This window comes from Schistocerca americana, chromosome 8 (assembly GCF_021461395.2).
Source record: "Schistocerca americana isolate TAMUIC-IGC-003095 chromosome 8, iqSchAmer2.1, whole genome shotgun sequence".
NCBI classification, from domain to species: domain Eukaryota; kingdom Metazoa; phylum Arthropoda; class Insecta; order Orthoptera; family Acrididae; genus Schistocerca; species Schistocerca americana.
Window position 1 is genome coordinate 287,176,943 of NC_060126.1, and position 25,123 is coordinate 287,202,065.

The following is a 25,123-nucleotide window of genomic DNA, read 5'->3' on the forward strand; positions in this document are numbered from 1 at the left end:
AATGGCAGCTGCCCTGACCAGCCACCAGAGGCTGCCTGCAGAGGGCCACAAGTTTTGCGCATACGCACAATATCTGTCCCACTGCCAACCACAAACCTCCTCTATATAAAAACAGTACAGCCGGCAATTCTTCTCAGGTTGTGTACTATTGCTAATTGTACTGTTGCTATTTTTGTCATTTCCTAGAAAGTGGATGAATAAACTTTTGTTCTTAGTGGCCTCACTATTGGTTGCCTCCAGCATTATGACATAATTGGTGATAACAAATGTCTCCTAGAATAGCAGCGAGCTCATACATTTGCTACATCTTTTGCCCCTTACGATGATGGGACCAAACACCAGGAGGCTTACATGAAATAGATTTGGCAACACTTCCTCACTTTTGGTGTAACTGATACACACAGCTGTTGCTCCTTTCTTAGGTTTACCCTCGGATGTACCAGCGTTGTGTCAGTTAGCCGCACTCCAGGATCTGGTGTCACATAAGTGACAAAATGTGTAAGTTGTTGTCCAATTATCACTATACGTGCATTCATGTCATTGCCACACATGTCGAGCCCAACAGCACACTTGGGCAGCTGCCCATAATGATTTCTATACTGATTCTATGGTCTGTGATGCCATCATTTGGTTGGTTCATAACAAAGAGATGCACCAACACACATTACAGTACAAGAATTCATCTTTGCCTGAAGTATTAAATATTGCTCAATCATCTGAGGTATTTCAAGCTGCTCATTATTAGATTGAGACTTGGTGTAACATCACTGTGGTGGCTCCTGTTCCTGGTCATCAGGTATCAGTTACTTCTTTGGGTGCGAGGAGGGGGGGGGGGGCTGAAATGGCAGCCATACAAATGCAGCCTCCCTGCATACAGCACCTGCATTTTGTCCCCAGCCTACTCCAGAGGATACGGAAATAGGCGTAAATTGTCTGTCTCTAGTGCTACGAAATAACAGCAAGTCGTGACACTACTAAACACACAAACTTATGTGGGTTTGGGATCTCCAGCACTGTCTCTATTACTCGACATTTGATCAGTTACAACAAGCCGCATATTCCAAATTTTTGGGCAATTTACAGCTCCCACTGTGTCTAAACTGTAGTTTGTTCCTTGACTTTTCTGGTAGTGGATGATGCTGGCACTGACAATTTGTTCAGTCTGGATTATATCAATACTTTCTGGTTTTTCCATTGCAGATGTAATGCATCTTGTTTCTGACCAGGTCCCTTACCAGCAGTTGGATTCTCTCGAGTTTTGCGTTCTCGTCTCTTTTTGCGGATGAGTTAGCTTGTGCCACTAATTTTACAGCCCACATTATACTGAAATCTATGGTACAGTTGTACTATTTCTGTGTGTGCCCTATTCCAGTGGCCTTGGCATAATCAAAGAAATCAGAATTGGACAGGCTGATGTGGTTGGGGGTTACTGTTTGTTTGTTTGTTTTGTTTTAGGGCGCAAAAACAACTGGAGTCATACGCGCCCAAGTCAAAACTATAGAACATGAAGACAGAGACATGAAGACAAAGTGTCAGTGGAAAAACGATAGCCATTGTCGATGTCAAGACATGTCTGAGGAAGCAGCTCAGCGAGACAGGCCCATTGAGAACTATAGTAGATCGCAAAATCATCAACAAAAGGAGAGCTGGAGATGCCCAGCAGGAGACAGGCCATTATAGGGTTAATGGCGATAGCAAAGAGGACGACATTCAAGAAGGAACCCTGAGTCACACCGGTTTTCTGGATAAAGGTATTTGACAAGGCAGAACCCACATGCTCCTTAAAAACTTGTCCTTTAAAAAATTCGTGAAGGAAATGGAGGAGGTGGCCATGGAAGCCCCATGTGTAAAGCATGTGGAGGACACCAGTTCTCCAGCAGGTGTCGTAGGCCTTCTCTAAATCAAAAAACATGGTCACAGTCTAGGATTTCTGCAGAAAACCATCCATGACAGGAGTGGACAAAGTGGCGAGATTGTCAACTGCAGAAAGGCACGCTGGAAATCCACACTGTGCAATCGTTAGTAAACTGGGAGACTCAAGCCACCATACCAGTCGGGCATGAATCATATGTTGCATCACATTGCAAACACAGCTGGTGAGAGAGATGGGGTGGTACCTGAAAGGAAGATTTTTGTCCTTACCAGGCTTAGGTATGGGTATGACGGTAGCTTCCCACCAACATCCGGGAAACAAGCCCTCTGCCCATATACGGTTGTAAGTATGAAGCAGAAAGTGCTTGCCCGCAAAAGAAAGGTGCTGCAAGATCTGAATGTGGACAGCATCTGCCATTTGGTGGAGGATCGGGATGAACTGAGAGCATCATCTAACTCCCTCATAGTAAAGGCAGCATTGTAGCGCTCATGATTCTGAGAAGAGAAGGGTATCACTCAAGCCACCTCCACACATTTCTGATGGAGGAAGGCATGGTGACAGTGGGAAGAGCTTGAAATTTCTCCAAAATGGCGGCCTAAGGTGTTGGAGATAGCAATAGGGTTCACGATGGCATTGTCTGCTACTGTCAGGCTGGAAATTGGTGAATGGATCTTGGTTCCAGAGAGCCGTCGGAGGTTGGCCCACATGACAGAGGAAGGGGTGGAACTGTTAAAAGAACTAGTGAATGAAATCCAGCCAGCTTTCTCGCTATCACGAAGAAAGCGATGACACTTTGCATACATCTGTTTACAATGAATGCAGTTTGCCATCATAGGATGATGGTTAAAAACACAGAGAGGATGTCTCTGCACACGAATTGTGTTGCGGCATGCCACAGTCCACCAAGGGACTGAAACACAGTGTGGTAAAGAGGAAGTGCGAGGAATGGAACATTCGGCAGCTGTAGGGATAACATTTGTGAGATATTCTGCCTGGTCATCACAACCGGGGAAATCTTGTTCTTCGTAGGTCGCCAGGGAGCAGTAAAACCACCAGTCAGCCTTAGTAAGCTGCCATTTGGGTGTGCATGCAGATGGAGTAGGAGTCATCAAACGGATAGCACATAGGAAATGGTCACTTGAGTAGGTGTCAGAAAGAATGGACCACTCAAGACGATGGGCAAGCTGGGCAGTGCACAAGGATAGGTCCAAACGGGAATAGGTGTGTGAGGAGTCAGAAAGAAATGTGGATGCTCCAGTGTTAAGGAAGAAGAGGTTGAGTTGATTAAGAAGATCAGCCAAGAGGGCACTCTCTGACAGGTTCCAGGGGAACCCCAATGGGGATGACGTGCATTAAAGCCACCAAGTAGCAGAAATGGGGAGGTAGCTACCCAATTAGCTGAAGGAAGTCTTCCCTGGTGAGGTGACACCAAATGACAGAGGGACATAAAAAGTACAGAGGGGAAAAGTCAGATGAGGAAGGGAAAGGTGAACTGCAACAGCTTGAAGATGGGTAGTCAGGGAGATGGGTTGACTATGATCATCATCCCATGTGAGCAGCATGACACCCCCATGAGAGGGAATGTCCACCTTAAGGGGAAAGTCAAAATGAGCCGGGAAGAATTGTAAAAGCTCAAAGCAGTCCTGAAGATGCAATTTTGTTTCCTGAAGGCAGAGTACAAGGGGACACTGTGATGCTAAAAGCTCTTTGTGGGGCCGAAGGCTGCAAACATTCCGTTGGAGGAGAGTCATGGTGGAGAAGAAATGAAGGGGTGTCACCTTGACAGATGCCGAGTGACAGCCTGCAAAGACTCGCTGCTATAGGGCACAGAAGCATGAGGATCCTGCTCCATGAGGTCCACAGAATCATTGGCTTGCTTGTGCTGTTGGTCTGTGGAGTCCAATGCAAAAAAACAGTTGGTTGTGCACACAGTGGCCGGCCGGGCTAAGATATCATGTGGCAACACTGTCAAAGAAGATCTTCGAGTAAGCAAAGGAGAAGACCATTTGCCTTTTTGGACTTCTTCGAGCCTTTCTGGATAGCAGAGGGAGAGACAGATGTTCGTTGGCTGGAGGAATATAGGAAGTCTTCATGGGGGTACTCCTTCTGTCCTTTCTGGCCTACCGGTTGTGTAGCTGGTGGCGTTGCCTCTTGAGGTGAGAGTTTGATGGCTTGTTGCACAGGTGGACAAGGGGATGGTGATGCTACCTTGACACTGGGCAATTTCACAACCTGAGAGCTGAATTTGACATCACATGTCTGCGTGGTCATGTCGTTCATGGAGCGAGAGGTACCAAGAACAGAACTATAAGTGCTAGATGGGAGAATGCAGGGTTTGGGTTTGCGACTACCCAAGAACTTGAGAGCAACAGGGTAAGACACATTTTCCTTTACCCAGATCTCCTGGACAGCCCACTCATCAAGATACATGGGACAATCCCGAGAGGAGGTGGCATGGCCTCCATTGCAGTTGATACAATGGGGAGGAGGAGGAGGACAATCGCCCTCTTGCGCATCCCTACCACAGGTTATACATTTGAGTGGGTCTTGACAATACGTTCTAGTATGGGTGAAATGATGATGCTGGTAACATCGGGTCCGGAATGTTTGGTCGGCCTATGATAATTTCATAGCCGGCTTTGGTCTTGGATGAAAGCAGCATGTTATCAAAGGAGAGAAAAAGTGTGTGGGTGGGCACTAAGGATGACCCTACCTTTTTCATCACCAAATGGACAGCAATGACACCCTGATCAGAGAGGTATGACTGGATTTTGGTCTCGGTCAGACCGTCGAGCAACCTACTGTAACTAACACAACGGGAAGAATGCAGAGGTCTATGGGCCTCAACACGAACAAGATAGCCATGGAGAAGTGAGGCAGCAACCAATAGTTGTGCTTGAGAATCAGAAGTAGTCTCCAAAAGCAACGTGCCATTCTGTAAACAAGAGCAGGATTTCACAGGGCCGGCAACTGCATTAACACCTTTCTGAATAATAAACGGATTTACTGTTGCGAAGTACTGACCGTCTTCAGTACATGAGACCACAAGGAACCGTAGTGCAGCTTGAAGGGTCTTTGAATTGTTAGCCTCATTGCGAGAAAATTCCCCATGATTGCCAGTGTCTCCAATGGCATGCTCCTTCCAATTGGGGCCCCCTTCACAAGCGGGCACACCCGCCTTAGGTGATTATTCACACCTCATGTCACACCTCCATAACATCTGACTGAGGGACCAAATGGCAATTTGGGAAGGTAGCAGCTCAGGCAATCACGCCTCCCTGGGTCTGGCTTGTACTAGGGATAAGTGTGACTCCTACCTGTTGACCCAGGGCTGGGAATTAGGCATTACACAGTCACCTGTTACATGTGAGACATATGGGCCAGCCATCAGGAGTGCACAGGGAGAAAGAAGAAAAAGATGAACCTCAAACGCCGAAGCAGAGGAACGTGAGGAGAAGGGAAACAAAGAAAGGAAAACGGAATGGAAAACAGTGGTGAGACAGTTCTTATGTCACCAATGGACAATGCAGAACATCCCCATTAACACGCCGGACATGTTCCCTAAGGGGGAAAAAGAAGAATAGCAAGAGGATAGACATGCAGAATGAAAGGGAAAAGTTGCTGCAAAAGCTGGGGCCCCTTAGTAGCCAATTACAAACCCGCCAAAGAGTGGCGAGCCTCCTGTAGGGGTTGGGGGTCATACAGCCTGTTTTATCAAATGAATGGTCTATCCCACTTGTAAAAAAAAAAAAAAAAAAAAAAAAGCAGAATGGCCAGCTTTGCTTCTGAGTCGACTTTAAAGTTTCCATTACTGTTCAGTCTACCATTGAAACCTACCCTTTGCCCTGTCAGGGTAAGTGAGTAAACTCACTGTGGGCCAGATTTCCTCTAAAATTGATTTATCTGAAGTCTATTTGCTGGTTTTGTCGGATGAGAATTCAAAAAGGATCTGTCTGATTAACATGTTCTTTGGATTGTTCCAATATCAGTGCCTCTCATTCGACGTGGCTAGGACCTTGCAATTTTTCAGTGTTCTTTGGAACAACTGACAACTTCCGTTACGGAGTGCATCAACTATCTCTATGACATTGTCATGACAAGTGCATCCACAGAAGAGCATTTATGCAACTTATGCTCCTTGTTCACAGTCTTACATACCACAGGGTTGAAATGCATCTTAGAAAAATCACACTTTTTTCAGTTATCCACTGTTTATTTGGGGTTTGAGGTTTCTTGGGACGATGTAAATCCTTTATGTCCTCGTATCCCCACTGTCAAAGCTATGCCTTCCCCCACCCAATGTCAAGGAACTCCAGGCATTTCTAGGGAAAACTGCCTACTAACATGAACCCATTCCAGATGTGGTCACATTGAACCATCCCCTCCACGAATTGCTCCACAAGGACGTTCCTTATCAGTGGATGCCAGCCTGTGAGCATACATTCATACTTTTGAAATCTAAATTGCATTCTGTCCCTTTTTTGGTTACCTTTCATCCTGGCCACCACATGTCTTGGTTACAAATGCCTCTCAATTTGACCTCATGACTGTTCCTGCGCATCGCTTTGAGGATGGTCCGAACGTTCAATAGCTTAAGTACCTAAAATGCTCAACACTGCTCAGCAGTCCTACTCCCACGTTGAAAAGGAAGCACTTGTTGTCACATCTATGCCGTCAAGAAGTTTCATTTATTCTTGTATGGGTCTAAGTTTCTCCTCATTATGGACCACAAGCTCTTGGTTTCATTCTTTAATTCTTCTGCTTCATTGCCTGTTGTGTACATAGTTCCGCATAGCCAGCGCGTACACAATTTTCCCACTAGAGCGCGCCCCGCTAAGCACAACAGCGCAGGCGCAGCGGTCGTCTGTCTCCGCACTACGAGATGGCGCTGCCATAGAGACGGACCAAATTCTGCTTCAGCCAATCCGCGTATTAATATGTAACGCAGCCAATGAGATTGCTGCTTATGTAGAACCTTTTCTCCTCGCGGATCACACTCACGCAGTGATACATGAATGCGCGAGGTATTATAACGAGTGTACAGACCTCTGATTAAGTCAGTCTGGATTTGTCTGTACCAGTCTGCATTTGTCTGCACCAGTCTGCATTAGTCTGTACCAGTCTGTATGAGTTCTACATTTGTCTGTACCAGTCTATAGTCAAGTTTCAGTCTGCACCTAATAAGATTACCATATTCCTGTACATAGCCATGAAGATAAATGTATAGACACTTTTGTCAAGTATCAGAGATATATGTGAGAATAAGATTAACGTACCAATACCAAAGGAACTTCAGATTGTCAATTGTAAATAGCATCCAGAACCAAGTTAAGTAATTTTTATGCTTGTTATTATTTTAATAAATGTGTGTGAAAATTAATCAAGTTCTGTTATAAGTTGGTCACCATCAATCTACTACTCTAAGCGTGCAAGTGTCATTTCTATCGTGTGACCTAACGTCAGAAGATAAACACATCACAATAAGACCACGAGACATATTGCTGACACTCGCCTACTTCGTTAGAGCGACAAGTCAAATAATCTGATGGTGTGTGTACTGAAGGTCTTACAGTACGCAAACCACAATGCCCAACAAAGCAGCGCATCACCTCCAGCATTGGGCCTTTTTTCTGTCTCACTACAACTATGAAACATATTTTCAGCCTGTTGCGCAGAATGCCAACACCAATGTGTTATCCAGTCTCCAGGTGGAGCCGGATACTACTTTTGATAAAGATGAGCTCCCCTGAAACTTCCTGGCAGATTAAAACGGTGCGCCCGACCGAGACTCGAACTCGGGACCTTTGCCTTTCGTGGGCAAGCGCTCTACCATCTGAGCTACCGAAGCACGACTCACGCCTGGTACTCACAGCTTTACTTCTGCCAGTATCTCGTCTCCTACCTTCCAAACTTTACAGAAGCTCCTCTGTTTTCACTCCGACGTTGGAGCGCAATGTATAGTGGAATGATTTCCTATTACGGGCTCCCTGATTGCAGCAGATCTGGTTTTGCACCAAATTGTTCACCTCATTCAGCGTGGTCGGCCAGACAGGCCTTCAGGATGGGCTTCTGATCCTTTACGTGGCTATTTTGCCCTCCATTACCACCTTTCGGTGTTCGATAGTGTTGTCTTCTTAGCTATGAATGGGCTGTCATCCTAGATTGTGATTCCGGCTGCTTTACAGTGGGATGTGCTTCAGTTCCTATATCTGGGACAATGGGTGGGTGGGGCGGGGGGAGAGTTCCTCTCGTATCAAGTCATTGCCCTCTCAACACATGTTTTGGCCTGGCATCAATGACGATATCGTACTTCTTATCACAGCCTGCTCTCAGAGTGCTACACAACAGGCGACTCCATGGGTGATGGTCTCTCCGTGGCCCACAATTCAGCATCTGGTTGTTGATTGTATATGCTTTTTCTAAATTTCCATGTGTTATATCAATTGTCCTTCCACACCAGCCAAAGCTATGGTGTAGGTCCTCTCAAAAAAAAATTCTATTGAAGCACTGTCTTACACACTTGCTACCACACACCTTCCAGGATTTCTGTGCCTATAAAGGCATTCACCCCATGAATGCCCCTCCTTTCCAATCTAATGATGAGGCGGAATGGTGGCCAAGATCCTCCATGGTCACCATCCGCCTACCCTCCTGGATCTGTTCATGCAACCCCACCAAAGTCCATCTGTGCAGCCCCGTCATGGTTCCCTCACGGCTCTGCGGTCTGGGCTTGGGGGTTCAGCCACTGACCAAAGTGGATTCAAGTCACAATCCACAGATGCTATGACCACTGCCTCTGTATAGTGCACACCAGGGGGCTGGTGGCACATCACCATGATCAGCCGCATCCTCATGTCACAGCAAGGGCCACAGCTCTTCCATCACAACCTTTGTCTTCCCTCAAGAAATGTCCCAGGCTCATGGGGATCCCAGCTGTGGGAGGAGATCCACCCTACTTGTTGAAGCTGCCATCTCCTGCCTCTCCTTTGGGGTCTGGAACCCCTACACATGCTGCTGGCCTTCCCCATCGTCACTGCCACCTGCGCTTCTGCCACTGGCTGAGCCAGTGGCGTCAGGTCCTTCACCGCCAATGACTCTGCCACCCCGCGACCAAGTGGCCAGTGCCTCCACCACAGGCACAGTTCCACAATATCGAGGACACCTATGTCAAGATGCTGCCAGCACTCTTATCACCAATCCTCCCTTATGGTACTTCATGGGGGTGGCCACTATGTTTGTCCATAAACATGGCACTTCCGCCCCTATTCATCAGTTCTGACCCAGAATCTCCTCCCGCTGATGCCATAATTACCTTTGTCACCTACAGCAGAGGACATGGATGTGTCTTCAGTCATCCCCAAGAGGGGAGGGGTGCTATAATGTTGCACACGAAACACCTGGACATACATCGTGGCACCAGACCACCGGTGCACTAGACTTCAAATACTCTGTCACCGGCGGCTGCACAGGTCAGCGATCAGAGGCCGTTTGCAGTAGATGACAAGACTAGGGCGTAGGCTCGACATCGGCTGTGTTGCCTGCCGGTGCCTTGCTCTATAAAAAGACAGCGCTGCTGGTACTGCTTCTCAGATCATGTTCTACTGCTTATTGTACTGTGTCTATGTTTGTCATTGATTTGAATGTGGATACATAGTTGGCTCTGAGCACTATGCGGCTTAACTTCTGAGGTCATCAGTCACCTAGAACTTAGAACTAATTAAACCTAACTAACCTAAGGACATCACACACATCCATGCCTGAGGCAGGATTCGAACCTGCGACCGTAGCGGTCGCTCGGCTCCAGACTGTAGCGCCTAGAACCGCACGGCCACTTCGGCCGGCAATGTGGATACATAAATGTTTGTTCTTAGTGGCTGCACTATTGGTAGTGTCTAGCATTATAACACCAATATTCTCAAAAGCATTCAAAAAAGTTGTCACAACACAAATCCAAGATTTCACAGATAAATCTAATAATCATTATTACAATTATTATAATAATTTCAATAATTAGTGTACAGAAAGGGAAGAGTGCAACATGTGCCATAACAAATTTGTTGAGAATGTTTTCCTATCTCTGGACAAATCCCAAGAAGTTACAGAAATTTTCCGTGACCTTATGAAGGCTTTTGACTGTGTAAAGCAGTTTTTACTGTCAAATAAATTACAAAGATACAAAATAAATGGCAGCACTCTGAAGTGGCTCAAATCATATTTAATAGACAAAAAGTGAAGAGTAGTTGTAATGTGAAGTACAGAAAATTGTTTTTCAGAATGAAAAATTATTTCACAGGGTATCCCACAAGGTTCCATTTTAGGCCCAATCCTATCTCTATTTAAAAAAAAAAAAAAGAAAAAGAAAAAATTATCTCTAAATGTAACATCCAGAGCTTTTTTTCCGGTGATGCAACTGTACTCATTTAAAGTGTGGCCACAGAACAAATTCTCCAAAGAGGCATTGACATCCTAAATATTTTAAAACCTGCGACCCAACTAGCACAACTTACAAAATCAAAATCATATAACTTCCAAATAACCCATAAAATTCAGGAATTTAGGAAGGAGATTCTGTCAAATTCCGGGGGATATTTCAAGAAAAAAAAATCATTCTGGTCTTTTCATAAAAGCTACTTAATAAACAAGCTGCACAGTACTCCATTCGCAATGACAGTATTGCTCTACACAAGTGGCACGGACACTAGAAAAGGTTTTTACCAAAGCTATTCTGAATCTATTGTAAGCTTGGAAGTATTGTAAGCAGGATATTATTACTTCAAGAAAACTTTTATTGGAAATAAGTGCAATATTATGCCTAAGGATTAATGCTGACCTTTATCCATGGAACTAAATGTTTTAACTATGCTACCTACTTACATTTATAAGCTCTTATTCTTTATATGTACTACTCCAAAATTATTTATAGGAAACAATTTTCAACATATGTATGACAAAAGAAACCAAGATAATTTCATGTTACCATCTTAAAGATTAATGCTCTCATATACGACTCCTCGCTACTGGCTATGAAAAGTCATAATAAATTAAAAGTGAAAAACTTTCACTTTCACTATGGAACTACATTTACTGAAGATAAAATTATACACCATCCTGGTGCAAAACTACTGTTATTCATTCAAGGAATTTCTAAATTAAAATAAACTTGTAACGATGTTTTTAAATTAAGATAATTTTTTTTACTGACACACTGTATGTTTGTCAGTTACATTATTTATCTGATGAAGTCTCCTGTATATTAAAGCAATGATTTGTGTGTGTATGTAATGAGATTATAAAATTTTGAGTCTGACCTTTCACTTCATACCACATAGCACCATTCGTTATACCATTTTTAAATTTCTCTAGTGGGCATGCACTTCCCTCAGTCATTTTAGGATTAGCAGCAGCATAGGTGCGAGCCAATGATTGAAACAAAGCATCATCAGGAGATCTGCTCTCTTCACAGCAATCGCGGGACGTTCTGTTCAAAATCAAGGACACATTATATTATTCCGCTGAACCTGTTGTACAACAAGTGTTTCAGTGACAAATAAGAAACCTAAAAAGTGAAACACTTCTGAAACATTAGTAAAGTTAAAACTCTCATTGTGGAATTACCTATAAATTACATTTATTTATATGAAAGTTTCCAGCATGAGATTTAAAACATGAGTAATGCAACGTGATTTTATAAATCCTATGCCTGACACCATTGTCTAAGAGACCAATGATGTAACAACTCTGCAGCTCAAATTTATTCACAATGATCAAAAAATTAAAATAAAAAATTGGTTGACACGCATGTTGTTCTACAATATTCAGACAGCTGGCAGCTGAATATCAAAAAATCTTGAATCCAGAGTTGGATTGAATTATTTTGCACTTAGAAGACTAAAAATTGAGTTTACTAGCACAAGTATTAAATTATTGTTGAGTGTGTAAGCTTTTGATTTGCAACACCTTCATTTTCAATGTATTAAAGCATCTCTAACAGCAATTACACAAAATACTTCTTGATTAAAGGTCAAAAGCTTTTAAAACTAATTTTCAGACACAACTGGCCAGTTAATTTGCTCTAGCTGATTATCCTTTGGTGTTTAGCTGTTGTTTATTTGGAAAAGTCCAAGGTGCCCTCATTAAAAAGTGCAAGTGCTCATTCTACCAATAGCCAGAATTTTTTCTGAAATGTTTTGAAACTTTTGGTAAGGACGCATCAGGCATCAGTGGCTTTGTGGAATACATTGGTTGAGTGTTCAGTCCTGGACACCTTGACACTGTACTAATGTTCATATACACTCAACTGCCTGCACATAGTCCACTTCCACCATTTTCTTCATAGTCAGAGTAAGCACCAGTACGCAATTGTGGGATAATAACAATGATAAAAATCTCAGTGCTAGTGGTTTATTTGACATTACTAGTTTTGAAACCAGTCATGGTACATATCAGGCAAGAAGCTCTACTGAACTCTCCTAAAAGAAGAAATGGCTGAAGAGAAATGGTTGAAGGAGTTAGTTGACAAACTATCTGAGACACTGTTGAGGTGTTCTTGAGTGGTACTAATGCTGAAATGCAACATGATGCATAGGTGATAGTCTCCTTATTTGTGTTACATTTGTTCTTTACTCCACCTCTTCCTTTTATGGGAAATGGCACACTGGTATCACTGAGAAAATTTCTTGTAGAGTTTGCATTTTAAAGAACATTTGACTCTGCCATAAAATTGGCCTTCACCTTTCATGTCAGAAATGTCAATGGTTGATTCCTTTATCCAACCACACTAGCCAGCATAAGTACCAAGCAGACAGAAAGCTACACATATAAATATAGTATCGGACGAGTGAGACTAGCGTAGCTTATATTGATTTGTAACAGAATTTTCACAATAGAGGGCACATGAAGTCCCATAAAAATTGGCAATAATTAAAAAAATGATGCCACATCTGCCTTTCTTTCATGTCTTAAGGACCCTATGAGATATGAAATGGTACATCACAGGACAGTTTATTTGTGACTCTCTTGTAACCAACAGATATTTACTGAAGAAACAGATATTTACTGAAGAATGTCATAAAATTGGCCTTCACCTTTCATGTCAGAAATGTCAATGGTTGATTCCTTTATCCAACCACACTAGCCAGCATAAGTACCAAGCAGACAGAAAGCTACACATATAAATATAGTATCGGACGAGTGAGACTAGCGTAGCTTATATTGATTTGTAACAGAATTTTCACAATAGAGGGCACATGAAGTCCCATAAAAATTGGCAATAATTAAAAAAATGATGCCACATCTGCCTTTCTTTCATGTCTTAAGGACCCTATGAGATATGAAATGGTACATCACAGGACAGTTTATTTGTGACTCTCTTGTAACCAACAGATATTTACTGAAGAAACAGATATTTACTGAAGAATGTCGTTTTCTTCTGAGAACAAAAAATGGCTAGTAAACAGCAGAAGACCTCACCTTTTGTAGGAGGATATCATACTTCTACTCAACAACATGAAGTTTTGTTCACTACACTTACAGTCAAATAAGTGAATCTGCAATGTATGAAACTGGTGTGGAATGCAATAGCTGGATTATTTAATGTTCCAAATAAGCAACCAAAACTGTAGCTGGGATGGGAAAACCACTGAGATGTGGTGATAAAATGTCAAAAGCAATCAAACTGTTTCCAACACGGAAGAAATAAATTCCACAATTGCTGCTATATCTGCATCACAAAAGAGCAAGAATCTCCAAGACATTCAATTCTGAAGCAAAAGTAAATGCATTTATAAAAATATTCATGTATTAGGAAATCAAGTGAAGTGTAAGAATATGTGAATCATTAGACACCATACACTATTTTAACACATCAAGGAAATGGTCTATCACAATAGGAAAAAACAACAACATAAATATATGCTCCCTATAAATGAAATGTGTGTTTATATTCTCCTGCGTTCCAGCAGAGTAAACTGCAATTATACACATGTTCGAAAGTATTTCTTGAGGAATGGGATGTAGCTTATGTCACTGAATCAGTGAGATTTGATCATTTTTATGTTTACGTCATGATCATTCAGCTCTCTCGATAAGTTATTTATGCTTTGAATGCAAAACTATATCAACTATTTCAGTAATTAAGTAGAAAAATAATTAAGAACAAACATTAATCTTACCACTGACTTCCTCACCACAGGTGTTGCTAGTGTCACACAAAATGTCAGACACAGCATTGAGAGTCGCGATTATATTTTAAGACTGTGGGTACTAGAGTGGCCTCTATTACTGTGGTTCATAAATCCAAAGGGTCATTACAAATGATTAGCAATTTCAAAACAATTATCAACATACAAATCTATAATCAGTACATACAAGTTTCCTTGTCTCGAAAAGCTGTTTTTTAGCTTTCCTGGCAGTCACTATATCACAAAGATTGATCTCCCGAAAGTGTTACTTTTTTGCTATGCCTTGATAATAATTCACAGTAGTTTATAGTGGTCACAACCCTGTTTAATCTGCATCACAGGCAGCTTTCCATATTAGCATTGCACAACCTATCCATCAGAAGGTTCTTGAACAGCTTCTATACAGCATACTCCATTGTACAAATTACCTTGATGACAATGTAGTTACTGGTGCCAATCAAACCAATCAGCTGTGAAGCCTGTGTCAAGGATAATGGAGGTACATGGGTGGACAAAAAGTATGGAGACACCAAAAACACAATACACTACCATGGCCTAAAACAGCATAGGAGACCCATTTTCTGCCTGTGAAACACACGTAATTAGAAGTGCTTTCCCATCCACTATCTTAGTTGCATGCGATGCAATTCGTGCAATGTGTGATTCCTTCAATGATTATTATTATATCAGAATATTGTCAACTGATGTTTCACAGAACCCAGAGAAATTACAGCTGTATGTAAAGACTTTTAGTGACACTAAATTTAGTGTCCAGTCTCTATAGAATAAGGCAGGAACTGAAATTGAGGTTAGCAAAGCAAAAGCTGAAATTCTTAACTCTGCTTTCAAACAAAGGAAAACCAAGGGGAATTACCCCAATTTAATCCTTATACCACTGAAAAGATGAATGAAATAAGTATTAGTGTCAGTTTAATGATCAAAGCAGACGAAATGAATTAAAATTTCCACTACCGCCAGGACTCAAACTCGGGTCTTCTTGTTTGTTAGGTAGAAACGCTAACCATAACACCACTGCAGTACAATGGTCTACACTGCTTCACAAACTACCCAAGTTAAGTGGTGTAATGGTTAACATTTTTGCCTAGCAAACAAGAAGACTCGGGTTCGAGTCCCAGCCGCAGCACAAACTTTAATTCATTTCTTCTGCTTCAATCATTATCGTGCATAATGAAGAGGCTTAAATGCCTCAGGGAAACATTTAATTATTAGTGTCAGTGGTGTTGAGAAACAGCTGAAATTTTTAAAACTGAACAAAGCTCCAGGGCCCGCTGGAATTCCTATTAGATTCCACACTGAATTTGCAGCTGTGTTAGCCCCTCTTATAACTACAATCTGTCGTAGATCCCTTGAACAAAAAACTATGCCCAATTCTTGGAAAAAAAAGAAAACACAGCTCACATCTGTGTCCAAAAATGTAGCAGAAGTAATCCGCAAAACTACCATCCCATACGCCTGACATCGATTTGTAGTAGAATCATAGAACATATTCTGAGCTCAAAAATAATGAGGTGTCTTGCACAGAATGACTTCCTCAATGCCAGCCAGAATGTTTTTCGAAAACATCGATCATGTGAAACTCAACCCACACTTTTCTCATGATATACTGAATGCTCTGGATCCAGGGAATCAGGTAGATGCAGTATTTCTTGAATTCCTAAAAGCAATTGACTCAGTACTACACCTATACTTATTATCAAAAGAAGTAATTCTGGATTTACCCCAGAGAAGTGTGTTGGGACCCTTGCTGTTCATATTGTAAATTAATGACCTTGCAGGCAATATTAATAGTGACATCAGGCTTTTTGCAGATGATGCAGTTATCTGTAATGAAGTACTGTCTGAAAGAAGCAGCATATTCATTTAGTCAGATCCTGATAAGATTTTAAAGTAGTGCAAAGATTGGTAACTTTCTTTAAATATTCAGAAATGTAAAATTGTGCACTTCAAAAAACAAACAAAAATCTAATATGCTACGAGTATAATATCAATAAGTTACTGCTGGAATTGGTTAACTCATACAAATACCTGGGTGTAATGCTTTGTAGGGATATGAAATGGAATGATGACAAAGGCTCAGTCATGGGTAAAGCAAGGGGTGGGCTTCAGTTTATCAGTAGAATACTGGGGAAGTGCAAATAGTCTACACAGGAGATTGCTTCAAATCACTCATGCAACCGGTTCTAGAGTACTGCTCAAGTGTGTTAGACTCGTACCAAATAGGACTAACAGGGGATATTGAATGTATACAGGGAAGGGCAGCACAAATCATCACAGATTTGTTTGATACAAGGGAGAGTGTCACAGAGATACTGAAAGATCTGACTAGAAGACACTTGAAGATAGCCGCAAATTATCCCAACAGTGTCTATCAACAAAGTTTCAAGAACTGGCTTTAAATGATGACTCTAGAAATATACTACAAGCCCCTACTTATCACTCACATGGGGTCATAAGGATAAGATCAGAATAACTACTAGACACACAAGGCAATCAGTCAATCATTCTTCCCGTGTTCCATATGGTAATAAAACAGAGCGAAACCCTAATAACTGGTAAATGGGAAGAACTCTACACAGTGGTTTACAGAGTATAGATGTAGATTAGTAAAAGCTGCAACACGCACTCCTCGTCTTCAAGAAGGATATCAGGTCACTATCCCTGTAATACGCTATTCTAAGGTTTTAGTACTCACTAGTAAAAGCTGCCGTGCCACGTCCAGGCCAAACAATTTGTGAGAAGATACTTCTACTGGTTGGTAATGAACAATGACATAACAGAATGGACAGTCAGTGCCATATCTGCACTTCATCCCAACAGTGTCACAATAGCAGTTCTGCATCCATGTGTATACTACACAAGCCATTGTAAAGTGTTTGACTGTGAGTATTTTATGCTTATACATATAATTTTGTAACGCATTCCACCTAGACAATGGGATGGTAGTTTTGCGGATTTCTTCCAAGGACACCATGGAAGTAGCTTAGCATCTCTATTACTTTTTGTCTGTGCTGAACTTTCAGTTTCGATCAGTTATTTACACGGTCTATAGGTCATTATTGTTACCTCTCACTATATATTTTTTTAAATTGTTGTACACTTTTTAAGTGAATAATATGAGAACACGCTGACCATTTCCATCTTAAGCTACACACACACACACACACACACACACACACACACACACACACACACACACATTACATTACCACATATTCAGCTATTCTTGTATGGAATAAGAGTTTTCAAGCAGCGTAATTTCAGTTGGTATTTGAAGTTAACTTTACTCTCTATTAATTACTAGGTAGGTGGTCCAAGATTTTTTTGTTTGTTTGGGTGTCAACTCCTTTCCACCACAATGAGACCGAGTACATTATCTTTTATTTATCCGGGCTTCTTACACCAAGTGCAAATGACATTTCAGTCACCCTGCAGTCCCTTCTTGTACCAATTGTACGGCATTAATGTATCAGATTCCAAAATTAAAAATCCCAGCTAGTCACATGAAAGGTGTGTCCCAAAAGTAATGAAATATATTTTAAAAAAGATTTATTAACACTGTCTGTGCAAAGTAATCTCCTTGAGTATCTATATGTTTATTCCACCGATTCCCCCATGCCTGGCACCTCCCCCCCCCCCCCCTTCACCCCAACTCAAAGTCACAGAAGGGAATATCCTTTCAAATTGTTGTCACAACCACTTGGATAGCCTCAGTGCTGTCAAAATGGCATCCTTTGAGTATGTTCTTGACACTGGCAAACAAAAAGAAGTCAGCTGGAGCAAGGTAAGGACTGCAAGGTGGCTGCAGTAGCACTGCAGTGTTATGTTTCACCAGTAACTTAGGGACACAGAGATACGTGTGACTGTGTGTAGTGTCATGATGCGGCACCTAATGCGTTTTTGCATGTGGATGATCCTTTTCCACATCCATTCTGGAACACCCGTGTAGTAGGCAGCATTAACGGTCTGCTCTTGAGGAACGAACTCTCTGTGAACCACACCCTTGGCATCAAAAAAGACTACTGACGTTGCCTTCAATTTGGATTTGCTCATCCTCATCTCCTCCTGCTTCGGTAACCCCATATTGTGCCATTTGGCACTCTGGTGCTTCATCTCTTGAGTCATATAAAAATGGCCATATTTCATCATCGGTAATAACATTGTTCAAAAAATCCAGTTCAATTTCCACATGCTTCTTAGTTTGCTCAAATCAACACTCAATTGGCTTTTTGCTCATCCATCAACAGTTTGGGGACCAGCTTAGTGCACACCTTCTGCATGTTCAAATTCTTTGGTAACACTGAGATGCACAAAGGTTTATGGAGTGTTGAGAGTGACAGCTAACAACTGTACACTCATTTGATAGTTGGAATACAACAACCCACGCACTCAAGTCACATTTTCATCAGTTTGGCTTGTTGATGGTCGACCCCTCTTGGCCACCCTTAAACTGCATCACCCACCTCATAACTTGCACATACAAAAATGCAGACTCCCTGTAGGCTTGTGCAAGCAGTTCATCAGTTTATCCAGCTTTTTTTATTGAGTTTTGTGCAGAACCCGATCGCCCAACATAGTTCAAAAATATCCGCCCTACATTGTTTCAATACAGGGCTGCATTAAATCAGTGATCCTCATGGCACCATTGCTTGGAGGTAAATATAAAGATGACACTCCCCCCCTAAAAAAAAAAAAAAGGCCTCAATGTGCTGCAGCCTGCTGGAGTGTGACAAAATATATATCATGACTTTTGGGACACATCTTGTATTTGTGGAGTCACTTTCTGTGACCACATTGAGGTTATCACTTGAGAATGTAGTACGGTGACAAATGTCTTTCAGAAAGCAAAGAAGATGGAATCTGTTCACTTGTACCTACCGTTTGCACCGTATAATGTTTGACAACAGTGAAGTGTGTGTCACAAAAGTGATGAAATGATGATTCTCTGAGAAAAGTTTCTTATCCTCCAAGAATGTCACGCTGTCCAAGCTTCAGATTTCATATGGAAACCATCGGATTTTGAACGATTTTCTCACTGAAAGTCTATGTCTCAATGACGTGACTCAAATTTTTTATTACACATCAGACTCAGTAGTCTAACATTTAGTTTTACACTGTATTTAGTTCTCCTGAAGAAGTCCAGGCCACTTTGAGACCAGGGTCATGTCTCATAATTAAAGACACCTGATGTTTTCCAAGCATATTTCTTATTTGTATAATTTTCAGCTGTCATGACAGATCAAGTTATAATTACTCAACACAAACTGGTTCATCTTCAGGTGGTCCATGATAACTGCTACCCTGGTCTAGAAGAGGAAAAGAGTTCTTGCACAATAAGGTGATAGTGCAAACACTGGAAAACAGAGTTCGGAGCAAAGAGCCACTACTCCCACCATTGCCACCATCCACCGTGGCAGCCACACAGACAGCAATAGGAACAGAGTGAGAGTGGGGGTAACGACCAACATATAACAGATGCCGACAGGAGTGGAGCAGCAGTTATCTGGGACCACCTGACGATGGCATTGACTCTGCTTGCCGAAATACCATGGAGTAGTTATGACATGACCCAACCAAACACCTGAGAATTCTACAAATGATATTTAATGTTCAGCATACTTACAAATAAAATTCAATATCAAAAGTTTGAAACTAAAAATGAAAATTCATTTTGTTAGATGATAAAATGATATAGAAACAGAATCGTTTTTCCCTTAGACAATCTTCAGCATCAAACACGTGTAGTAGTGGGTATCCATTAAAGTAGAGTAAATATGCAGCAACAATGCATCACACATCCTAATGCCGTATTGGAAATATGATCCATTAAATATTCAACCAAATAATTAATAATTACTGAATAATATAAAAACAATATAATGCACATTTCATTCTTTACCCTGAGTCATCAAATGGGTAACTTGCGACAACAGCACCACCATGTAGGTTTCCAGACAGTACAAAAGGATTTGACACAATCCATGTCATTACAGCTAAAGTTTCATTTTGCCTGCCAGTTGTGATATAATCGTGATCATTCTGATTTTGATCAAACTGATCTGGAAAGTCGCGATTCAGGTCCACTCCATTTGCATTCGTTCGACCACTGGAATCATTCTTCGTTTCACAACTTCCTTCCTGCAAAAACCGTAAAATTAGTAAGTGGAGGGAATTTAGCGATTATTCCACACAATACAATTTCTCTGTGCAAGTGTCATGAAGGTGAAAACCTGACAGCAGTGGTTCAAACTAAATGATATTATAGTCAATTAACATATCTGATTGTAATGTGAAACAATGAGACTAAAAAAAGAAATATCACAAATTCAAATATCTATACACAGTTAACTTATTTTCTGTTGAAAATACAAATTACAGAAATTAGTAACAGTAATTGTTCTTCACAATAGGTTTTTCAGAGGAACACATCTCCATCCCCAGGTGGATTTATTTCAGGTAATAATACGAACAACTGAGTGTGTGCTATCTGTGGCACTGTCTGGTAACAAAAGAGAAAAAGCTATTTTAGTCTCAAAGTTATTTGGTACATTTTAGTAGATACATGAACAGCAATACGAATGTAAATAAATTCCAGGGGTCAATAGCTGAAATTTGGTAGATTTTAGTAGATACATGAACAGCAACACAAATGTAAATAACTTCCAGGGGTCAATAGCATTTCAACTTGTACTCACGTTACATGCACTTTCTATAAATTGAAGATGTGATACTAGTCTCTATCAAGTGCATGAAATAATAATACCGCTAACGGCAATATATATATTTTGTACTAAGACAGGGGTAGGATCGCATTGTAATATCTGTATAGTGGTGTAGTCGTGGTCCTTTGATTGCTTGGTTCGTAAGTAATTGTTCATATATCACAGCTCAATCTGGCACTGGTGACGCAACTGTGCAGTCGCATATTGCTGTTTTACTTGTCGCAACTCTATACATCCAGATATTAGCAGTATGATGGATAGTGTGTGTATGTGCTGTGTGCGAGCGCAGGAGGAACTGGCCGCAGTTCGCGAGCAGCTGAGCATGCTGTTGGCCACGGTCAGCCACCTTCAGGCTGCTGCCTCGAGGTGCAGTGACAGCGGAGGGTCTGGCATGTCGCTTGAAACACCCCAGGTCGCTTGCTGTGCCTGCTGACTCAGCCGCCAAGGCACCTTCTAGTGTACCCGACGCGTTGGGGCCGCCCTCACCTCAGGGTGAGTGGCAGACTGCAGCACGTTCGCGTCGCTTGAGGCGGAGGGTCAATGTGGAGGCTGGCCGGCTGGCCTCGCCCGTTCATCCTGTCAGTGGGCAGGAGGCCACTCCTTCAGCAGGGCCGAAGCACGCACACGGGGGCAAAGGGTTGCAGGTTATTGGGAGCTCCAATGTTAGGCGGGTGATGGAGCCCCTTAGGAGAAATAGCGCACAGGGCTGGAAAGAATTCCAACATGTGCTCGGTTTGTCTGCCGGGGGGCCTCATCCAAGATGTGGAGGCGGCCTTGCCTGCGGCTATCGAGCGTACAGGGTGCAGTCGTCTGCAAGTAGTTGCTCACGTCAGCACCAATGATGCCTGTCGCTTGGGTTCTGACGCGATCCGCAGTTCGTATAGGCGGCTGGCGGACTTGGAGAAGACTGCTGGCCTCACATGCGGGGTACAAGCAGAGCTCTCTATTTGCAGCATCGTTCCAGAGTGGATCGGGGTCCTTTGGTTTGGAGCCAAGTGGAGGGTCTCGACCAGAGGCTTCATCGACTCTGTGACAGTCTCGGCTGCAGATTTCTAGACTTGCGCTATTAGGTGGGGAATTGTACGACGCCCCTAGATAGGTCAGGGGTGCACTACACAAAGGAAGCAGCTACTCGGGTAGCAAAGTACTTGTGACATGCACATGGGGGTTTTTTAGGCTAGGCAGCAGTGCGAGGTGTTACGATGAACACTCACCAGTCGACGTGCAGGCAGGGAAATCAGGACACGCTCAGTGTAAAGACACTTCAGCTATCAAGATATTAGCAGTAAATTTTCAGAGTGTTCGGAATAAAGTTCCTGAATTTACTGCCCTCCAGGAAGCGTGTGACACGCAAATTAGTCTCGGGACTGAGACCTGGCTGAACCCTGAGATAGGAAGTTCTGAAATATTTAGTGAGGGTTGGAACGTGTATCAGAAAGACAGATTAGACACCGTAGGAGGTGGTGTCTTCATTGCAGTTGACAAAAATATTGTGTCTACTGTGGTCGAAGTAGAGTGAGATTGTGAAGTTATCTGTACATGTTTAACAGAGCTAGGAGAAATAAAGTTAATTGTTGGGTGTTATTACCGGCCATCAGGTTCCACCATGACTGTTCTAGAATCATTCAAAGGGAGTCTACACTCTGTATCGCAGAAGTACCCGAATCATGCTATATTAGTCGGAGGCGACTTCAACCTACCTAGTATAGACTGGGATGTCTATGAATTCATTACAGGTGGTACAGACAAGCCATCGTGTGTATTACTTTTGAACACATTATCCGAAAACTGTCTTGAGCAGCTAAATCGACAGCCAACGCGTAATGGAAATATTTTAGGTCTGGTAGCCATGAACAGACAAGACCTCATCGACGGTGTCATTGTTGAGACAGGGATTAGTGATCATGATGTTGTCATTACAACTATGGTTATGAAAGTTAAAAAATCGGTCAAGAAGGCTAGGAGAGTATTCTTATTAGAACGAGCAGATAAGCAGTTGTTAGCATCCCACTTAGTAAATGAATCGACTTCATTTACTTCCGGTACGATGGACGTGGAAGAATTATGGGCAAATTTTAAACACATTGTAAATCACGCATTGGACAAGTATGTGCCGAAAAAGTGGGTTACGGACGGAAAAGACCCACAGTGGTTTAACAGTGCAATTCGGAGAATGCTCAGGGAGCAAAGACAGTTGCACTCATGGTACAAGAAAGATCAGGAGAATGAGGACAAGCAAAAGTTAGTAGAGATTCGTGTTGCTGTAAAAAGAGCAATGCGCGAAGCATACAACCACTACCACCATCACACCTTAGCAAAAGATCTTGATGAAAACCCACGGAAATTCTGGTCTTACGTAAAATCGGTAAGCGAGTCGAAGGCTTCCATCCAGTAACTCACTGATCAGTCTGGCCTGGCAACGGAAGACAGCAAAACGAAAGCTGAAATTTTAAATTTAGCATTTGAGAAATGTTTCACGCAGGAGGATCGTACAAACATACCGCCATTTGAGTCTCGTACAGATTCCCGTATGGAGGACATAGTGATAGACATCCCTGGGGTTGTGAAGCAGCTGAATGGGTTGAAAATAAATAAATCGCCAGGTCCTGATGGGATTCCAATTCAGTTTCACAGAGAGTACTCTACTGCATTGGCTCCTTACTTAGCTTGCATTTATCGTAAATCTCTTGCCCAACGTAAAGTCCCGAGCAACTGGAAAAAAGCGCAGGTGACGCCTGTATATAAGAAGAGTAGAAGGACGGATCCTCAGAATTACAGACCAATATCCTTAACATCGGTTTGTTGCAGGATTCTCGAACATATTCTCAGTTCGAATATAATGAATTTCCTTGAGACAGAGAAATTGCTGTCCATCCATCAGCAAGGCTTTAGAAAGCATTGCTCCTGCGAAACACAACTTACCCTTTTTTCACATGATATCTAGCGAACAATGGATGAAGGGTATCAGACGGATGCCATATTCCTTGACTTCCGGAAAGTGTTGGACTCGGTGCCCCACTGCAGACTCCTAAGGTACGAGCATATGGGATTGGTTCCCAAATATGTGAGTGGCTCGAAGACTTCTTAAGTAATAGAACCCAGTACATTGTATGTGATGGTGAGTGTTCACAGGAGGTGAGGGTATCATCTGGAGTGCCCCATGGAAGTGTGGTAGGTCCCCTGTTGTTTTCTGTCAACACAAATGATCTTTTGGATGGGGTGGATAGCAATGTGCAGCTGTTTGCTGATGATGCTGTGGTGTACGGGAAGGTGTCGTCGTTGAGTGACTGTAGGAGGATACAAGATGACTTGGACAGGATTTGTGATTGGTGTGAAGAATGGCAGCTAACTCTAAATATAGATAAATGAAAATTAATACAGAGGAATAGGAAAAAGAATCCCGTAATGTTTGAATACTCCATTAGTAGTGTAGCGTTTGACACAGTCACGTCCATTAAATATTTGGGCGTAACATTGCAGAGTGATATGAAGTGGGACAAGCATGTAATGGCAGTTGTGGGGAAGGTGGATAGTTGTATTCGGTTCATTGGTAGAATTTTGGGAAGATGTGGTTCATTTGTAAAGGAGACCACTTATAAAACACTAATACGACCTATTCTTGAGTACTGCTCGAGTGTTTGGTATCCCTATCCGGTTGGATTGAGGGAGGACGTAGAAGCAATTCAGAAGCAGGCTTTGTTACTGGTAGGTTCGATCATCATGCGAGTGTTACGGAAATGCTTCAGGAACTCGGATGGGAGTCTCTGGAGGAAAGGAGGCGTTCTTTTCATGAATCGCTACTGAGGAAATTTAGAGAACCAGCATTTGAGGCTGACTGCAGTACAATTTTACTGCTGCCAACTTATATTTTGCGGAAAGACCACAAAGATAAGATAAGAGAGATTAGGGCTCGTACAGATGCATACAGGCAGACATTTTCCCTCATTCTGTTTGAGAGTGGAACAGAGAGAGAAGATGCTAGTTGTGGTATGAGGTACCCTCTGCCACGCACCGTATGGTGGATTGCGGAGTATGTTTGTAGATGTAGATGAAGAAATTGCAACAACACATTGCAGAAGTGAAAAGGTGTGTACAGGCTGAAGAAATAAGTTTAGTGCCTCACTGTGATTTTGCTGAGAACTGGTCTGTAATTCTCCCGCAAGAGGTACAACAATATCATTGGAGTAATTACCAGGTTTCAATTTTTACAGGAGTGACATATTTTCAAAATAAGACCACAAGTGTTGCAGTTATGAGTGATGACACAGGACATGAATCGGCACATGCTTTGCTAGCAACGCATAAAAATCTTCAACTGCACACAGGGGTTA

General features: G+C 42.2%; 1 protein-coding gene across 1 annotated transcript in view; it reads right to left on the bottom strand.

The window, feature by feature from the left end:
- Positions 1-25,123, bottom strand: part of LOC124545475 (carboxypeptidase D-like) — a 256,584-nt gene that overhangs the window by 219,231 nt on the left and 12,230 nt on the right. Inside the window, exons 2-3 of the mRNA XM_047124408.1 lie at positions 19,970-20,208; positions 11,182-11,351 (exon numbers count right to left, since the gene is read on the bottom strand). Coding sequence (XP_046980364.1) covers positions 11,182-11,351; positions 19,970-20,208 — 409 coding nt within the window. The remainder of the gene's footprint in view (positions 1-11,181; positions 11,352-19,969; positions 20,209-25,123) is intronic.